We start from the raw sequence: 7,306 nt of genomic DNA on the forward strand, positions 1-7,306 counted from the left end.
TTACTCATTGATAAGCAGATATTAGCCTAAAAGCTTGGAATAGCCAAGACTCAACTCACAGACCACATGAAGCTCATGAAGAAGGAAGACCAAGTGTGGATGCCTCAGTCCTACTTAGAAGGAGTAACAAAAATACTCAAGGGAGCAAATATGGAGACAAAGGGTGGGACAGAAACTGAAGAAGGGGCCATCTGGAGACCATTCCACCTGGATATCCATCCCATGTACAGTTACCAAATGTAGACACTGATGTGAATGGCAGGAAGTGCATGCTGACAAGAGCCTGATATAGCTGTCTCCTTAAAGGTCTGCCAGAGTCTGACACATTCAGAGGCAGATGCTCATAGCTAAACATTGATGTCATCAAGGGTTTCCCAATGGAGAAGTTAGAGAGAAGAATGAAGGAGCAGTAAGGGTTCATGGCCCCATGAGGAGAGCAACAATACCAACCAACCAGAGTTCCCCAGGGTCTAAACCACCAGCCTGAGAGCACATAGGGAGGGACCCATGACTCCATCTGTACATGTAGGGGAGGATGGCCTTGTCTGGCATAGGTGGGAGAAGAGATCCTTGGTCCCATGAAGGCTGAACACTGAGGGGGGGGATTCTAGGGTGGGGTGGTGGGAGTGGGGAGGTAGGTGGGGGCACATCCTCATAGATGCATGAGGAGGAAGGATGGGATAGAAGGTTCTTGGGTGGTGGGGAGAATGAAGGTAAGGGGATAAAATCTGAAATGTAAATATAGTATCCAATAAAAATAAATAAAATAAAATAAATAAAAAATTCAAAAAAGAAGGGTTACATAGGAGTGTGTGGAGTTAGAAAAGAGAATATAAAAATATGTAAGTATACTATAATTTTAATCAAATAAATAACTTTAAAAGGAATAACTGGAGCTTTATTGACATGACAATTCTATTGGTCTTTGCCTGTATTGGAAAAACAAGGGGCCTTAAACTGCTGGACACTTTGTCAAAAGGTTTACACTGTTGTGTATTTTTGTGTAGTGACTCAGATTGTCAAATATAAAGGCATAAGTTGGAAGATTCAAGGAAATACTAAAAGCTTTTAATGTGTGCTTATAATCTAAGTCCTAATTTTAACGAGTTTATGTTCATAATTATAAACAAATCTATTCATTGATAAGTAGGGAGCACTTTCCCCTCTATTTCTCTGGTTCATAGCAGCCAACCTTGCTAGCTGGGGAGTCATTTTATTGGGTTGGATACTCAAAATTTTATGTAGTTTTGGTATTATTCTCTGACAACACAGTTTAAAGAAAATGGATATTAATGATAATAAATACATCAATCTTCAGAACATTACATGATTTTAAATAAGTGAACAGAGAGAAAGTAAAGTTAACAAACGATTAAATTTTGATGCTTCCTCTCTTCTCTGAGAATCTGATTTATAACAAGGAGATAAATAAAAACCCACTAGGACTTTTTTCAAAGTAAGTAATTTTTGCTTTTATCAAATCCTATATTCTTAAATTATATATGCTGCTCATTTTATGTTCTCTAAATATTTCTGAAGTCATAAGAATTCTATGTCTATGATGGTTTTTCTCACTGTAGGCTACCATATTCCTCTGCACTGTGCATAGTAATAAAATACTACTACATAAATGTTTGTAAGGTGTTAGGTAATTAACTAATTAATGAGAAAGTTCATAAGTTTTGAAAATGACTTCATTAAGAATGAAGGATATAGAACAGAGTATATACACCACCTCTCAATATGTGAGTATTATATGCATTTTATGTGTATTCAGGCATATGACTATAAATAAATTAATATTCCTTAGAAGAGGAAATGAAGTGAGAGCTAGGCTCAGAACTTGCATTGTTTACTGACCGCCTCTTACCAAATCCTAAGGAATGATATTACCCAGTCCTAATTTTAGAAATAATCTAGAAAATATTTGGCAAGACAAGTTTAAATGAGATAACTAGTAAGTTGAAGAACCAAGTTAGGAGGAGAATTAATCAGTGCCCAACAGGGCAAATGAAGAGAAATCATATGACACACTGCTTTGAACTTCCTGTGTAGCACGAGAGGCTCTAGGACTTTAGCATGCTCAGCAACTTCAATAGTATAGATTTTCACTCTTCATATCTACATTTGCATCATACACAGATATCATTCTGGTTTTATTTCAATCCAAATGAGTCCTCATTTTTATTAGAATATTTAAGTTCAAGAGACTTATGACATAGCAATTATACCTAAAATCTTGTGTCATTTAAAAATATTTATTGGATTAAGCATTTTACAAATGAATTCAATTATAACATAAGATGTGAAGTTGAACAAATAAGACACGAGTTGAACAATGGTAGTAGCAGTAGACATATTAAAGTTGATGGGAAGCTCATGGGGCCTCAACTCTACACAAAGAACAACAGGCAACTGAGAATTGTTGTGAGCAAAAGAAATAATTTTCTCCAGGTATATGAGCATACGAATTGTTTATACACTATCGAATGGTGAACTCTGAAAACATACACAACAAACAAACATACAAACACACACACATATGGTATATATATATACAATATACAGAGTGAGCAGTTAGGTGTTTAGAAATACATATTTATATGTATGCATGTAACATTGAAAAAAGGAGATCATGAATTTCTAAGAGAGCAATAAGGGATATAAGGGTAAATATAGAGGGAAAAAAGGGGAGGGGGGAGAAATGATGTATATTGTAATCATGTTGTCACAACTGTTCATAGGCTTTGATAAAAATTTCTAATGAAATATATTACTGTAAACAATGGATAAATACCAATAAATATGTAAAGAAGCAATAAATTCTAAAAAGTAACACACTGAATTAATTAAAATTTGTATGTCTGAATGTACAGCTATGAAATCTAGTTATATTTTTTCATTTTTTATTGGATATTTTATTTATACTTCAGATGCCATCCCCTTTCCCCATTCTTCCCTTAGAAAACCCCTATCCCATGCCCCCTTTTCCTTTTTGCACTTATACATTTTTTTAAAAAATGTTAATCAAAGGCTTTATAAGTTTGGTATTGTTCAATCAGAGGTGTAACCCACTACCCAACCTAGATATATCAACTATCTTTGACTGGTGGAGATACATGAACATCTGCCTCCCTGTCTCTCCACTCTTTCTCTCTTTCATCACCTAGCTTCTCCTCTCCTTCTCCTCTTCTTCTTACTCCTTCTCTTCCTCTCAGTACTCCTCCCACCTTAGCTCCTCCTACATAGTACCCTTCCTGTTAAAATGAACCTTTTCTCTCAAAATACAATTAGAGCATAATTATGCCAATTTGTACCAGTGAGGTACAAGATAGTCCTAATACCCAGTCCATCATTTTGTTGACTAACCAGCACCTCTGTCATCTATCCTAACTAAAACATTTAGTTCTGAACCTGGCTTTAGGATGAATGTCAGCTGACGACCATCCACTCAAATCTTTTCTCTCAAGGTAAATAGCCAGGAAATCTAGTTATATTAAGAATTTAAACTTTGTCACTTGAAAAAAATAAGAAATTTCCTGAAAAGTTTATACTAAAATTTCAAATTAATATAGAATATTCCTCTGAATACTTTAAGGTTATCCACATTCCCTATAGAGCATGAAGAAGATCAGTATACTCTTAAATTTGTTCTAAAAGGTCAGTGCCACTCACATTTTGACTGCACTAATCTTTCTATTTTCTTAGATTTATGGACATTTATAGATGATCCTGGAGCCAATATTCTTTTTCCATGAAGGAAGTAAATGAACATACACTTTGCTCAGCCATGCTTACATTATCTGAATATTTTCTGATCCTTATTACAGAGGGGATTTTGTTTGCTTTCAGTCAAATGGTTAGAATCAAGTTTCTGTACATGATGGATTGAGAAACCCTGACCCCAAAGCATAGAAGTGGGTATGTGTTTCTGATACAAATAAATTTTAAAAATACTTGCTATAATATTTCCTAAAGTAATTTTAGTTTGGAACATGTTTGCCTCTAAAATGGTATATATTTCTAGTTTCATTCATATAGTTAGGTAAAAATTTTAAAAAGGACACACATTGACTTGTAGTCATGGGAAAGGAGTGAAATGAACTCAATACAGATTCTCATTCAAAGTCAATAGTTATGTACATATTGTTTTCATATATTAATTAGCTGGATTTTCTGCTACAATAGTGAGCTGTGACTTGTGTCATAGCTAGACAATCAATTGTCGATTTGGAGTTTTATTTGTAATCTAAAATAATTAACATCAACACAAGCCTGTAAATATTAAGTATTATCATGTGCGTTTACCTACTTAATGTAGTATATCTCCTGAAATGTCATGTGAAGTGGTGGAAGCAATTTTATCTATGTTTGTGGGGAGATGAACACCATCCTTACTTACATCCTTACATGCATAAGTAATTTGTATGTTCTTTGTGTCTCATAAAGGAATGATCTTGAAGAGTTTATTCAGAGCCTCTTTCACATCCTTATTCCTCAGGCTATAGATGAAGGGATTCAGCATGGGAAAAACTACTGTGTAAAATGTTGAAACAACTTTGTCTGTATCTAAAGAATAGGTGGTACGGGGTCGAGAGTAGATGTAGAGAATGGAGCCATAGTACAAAGTCACAGAGATGAGGTGGGAGGAACAGGTGGAGAAGGCCTTCAGGCGACCCTAGGTAGAGCGGATCCTCAAGACAGTGGCAATGATGAAGATATAGGAGGCCAGGATTAGTGCAATGGGTATCATTACATTGGAGGTCAGGAGGAAGTACATCAGGGCCTGGTATCCTTCCTTGCCACCACAAGCCAGATTCACCAAAGGAAGCAAGTCACAAAAAAAGTCATCAATGATGTTGTCATTACAGAAGTCAAAGGTAAAAGTCTTCTTGGTGATAATGGAAGAGTTAATAAAGCCACCCATATAAGAGGCTGCTACAAAAAATGCACACAGTTTTATAGACATAGCCTGAGAATAAATCAGTGGCTTTGAGATGGCCACATAGCGGTCATAAGCCATAGCAGCCAGCAGGTAACACTCACTATAGTCCAGTCCAGCAGAGAAGAAGAATTGAGCTACACAGCTAGCAAAGGAGATGCTCTTATTTTCAGAGATACATATCATTAGGATCTTTGGAGTGTAGACAGTAGACAACCAGAAATCCAGAAAAGACAGATTTCCAATGAAGAAATACATGGGTGTGTGGAGCCTGGAGTCATTGCAGATCAACATGATGAGAGTGCTGTTTCCCAACACAGTCAATGTGTACATAATGAGAAATATCACAAAGAGGACCAATTGTGTGGTAGGGTCAGAGGTGAATCCCAAAAGGATGAACTCAGATACTGTGTGGTTGCCTCTCTTCATGGTTGTAATGACTTTCCTTAGAAGATAAAACAGAGAATTGTTTTATAATAACTGCTGAAAAAATGTCAAGTGGGTAAATCAGACTATTTCTCCTTGTAATCATGGTAGCCTCACATGCAACACTCCAAATTATTTCATTTATAAATAATTTTTATTTAGTAACAAAATAAAACTTCAGGCAAATGTTTTTCATTTGTATGATCATTATCTTAATAACTATAAAGGTACATTATATTCATGTCTTATATTCTTATAATTAAATAGCAATGCTAATAATCAGACTTATTTTTGAGTAAAATATACAAAGACATATGATGCACCATGGGGGCTGTCAGAAGCTTACTTCACTACAAATTCAGTGGCCTCATGTGAATATATATGTATATACGTATATATATATATGTATATATACGTATATACATATGTATATACATATGTATACACACACACATTATATATATATATATATATATATATATATATATATATATATATATATATATATATATGGAGAGAGAGAGAGAGAGAAGTAGTAGTAGTAGTAGTAGTAGTTGGCATAGCTGTTGATTCTGTCTGCTGGACAACAAATGGTTTGCCTGTTCACCAAGTTCTCATAGCTTCCTGAGTTATTTTTCTATTCTTTTGTTGCATCTTCTCAGTATCACCATTCCAGCCTTTGAACCAAAAATGCTTCATGAATCGATCCTTGTGCCTCTTCATCATCACATCCTGGTCAGACTTTGTTGAATACATCCTGACGACTTTAAGCACTTAACACATGTAAAATTTTTTTAATGATAAATTTTATGGCTCTTTTTTGCCATATAATTTAAGTACTTGGGTTTAAATGCTTACTTAATGTGAATAATAGCAAGACCTCTGAGAATCTAAGGAAAAATTCATCTCTGCATTGTTAATATCACTTCCCCTTCATGATACACTTTGGACAGAGGCATTATTCTCCACTGTAGAAATTCATTTGGTCACATTTGTTAATGAACTCTAGCTTCATGTTGTCTCTGATTATTTACCAAAATGTATGTAGGACCTACATAATATCCACTGGTCCAACATTTGATTCTTATATACAAACAGCTTTTTAAAAATTCTCTATTATTGTGGAAGTCTTCTTGCTATCTCCTACCTCTGTCTTTACCCAACTTGAGTCAGCATAATATCCAAAGTGGTCATGTATAAATATCAGTTTAATATGGTATTCTTTTGTTCTATACACAAGTCATTCTTCAACCTATTCTTAGAAATGACCATGATACTCCCAAAGCTTCTGAGGCCTATGTTTATGCCTGGCCCTGGCTATCTTTCTGCTCAGAACTGCTATACTTCTTTCTATTCTTACCTTACAAGGACAGTCTGTCTGTCCTTGAATAACACATACTCAATGCATTCCCAGTTGTTCTTGACTGTTGTTGGACTGATTGTTCTCCTTGTATCTTTACAGGTCTAAAATTTATAGTCTCAGATTTTAATATACTCTTAAATGACTTTAAAAATGTGTTCTCCAATGCAATGCACTGCAATCTCTTCTACCTCCTCTGACTTTTCTCTTATTCCTCTCTAATCTACTATTACCTGACCACTAACAATTAATTAATAGCACATATCCCATTAATTTAACTTTCCCCCTCTTCACTATAAAATTTAAAGTGTGTATAATGTTGACTTTAACTTTTGTTACAACATTATGAATCATTTATTATGAAACAGATAGATCATACAGAGTAAAAACAATTTATCATGTAGAACAACTTTCCCTGAGTCAGCACAGCACAGTTATTATTCCACATATAGGATTTTATTTACTGTTCAGATACTTCATATTTTATGTCTTTAAATATTAATGGCAACATTTTCAAAAAAATCATCAAATTGATGTTTACTAAGTGGCTAACAATAATTCAACAACTTTTTTTTTTT

At 34.6% G+C, this 7,306-nt stretch overlaps 1 protein-coding gene across 1 annotated transcript; it reads right to left on the bottom strand.

Moving 5' to 3' along the window:
- Nucleotides 1-2,274: 2,274 nt before the first annotated feature.
- LOC143441159 (olfactory receptor 9G19-like) lies at nt 2,275-5,383 on the bottom strand. The gene has a single exon (XM_076928247.1). It carries the CDS (start codon nt 5,369-5,371, stop codon nt 4,679-4,681), a length of 693 nt encoding a protein of 230 aa, XP_076784362.1. The 5' UTR covers nt 5,372-5,383; the 3' UTR covers nt 2,275-4,678.
- Nucleotides 5,384-7,306: the final 1,923 nt, after the last annotated feature.

This window comes from Arvicanthis niloticus, chromosome 2 (assembly GCF_011762505.2).
Source record: "Arvicanthis niloticus isolate mArvNil1 chromosome 2, mArvNil1.pat.X, whole genome shotgun sequence".
Lineage (NCBI taxonomy): Eukaryota > Metazoa > Chordata > Mammalia > Rodentia > Muridae > Arvicanthis > Arvicanthis niloticus.

Coding starts and splice junctions, on each gene's coding strand:
- LOC143441159 (XM_076928247.1), bottom strand. CDS start 5,371: ATGAAGAGAGGCAACCACACAGTATCTGAGTTCATCCTTTTGGGATTC.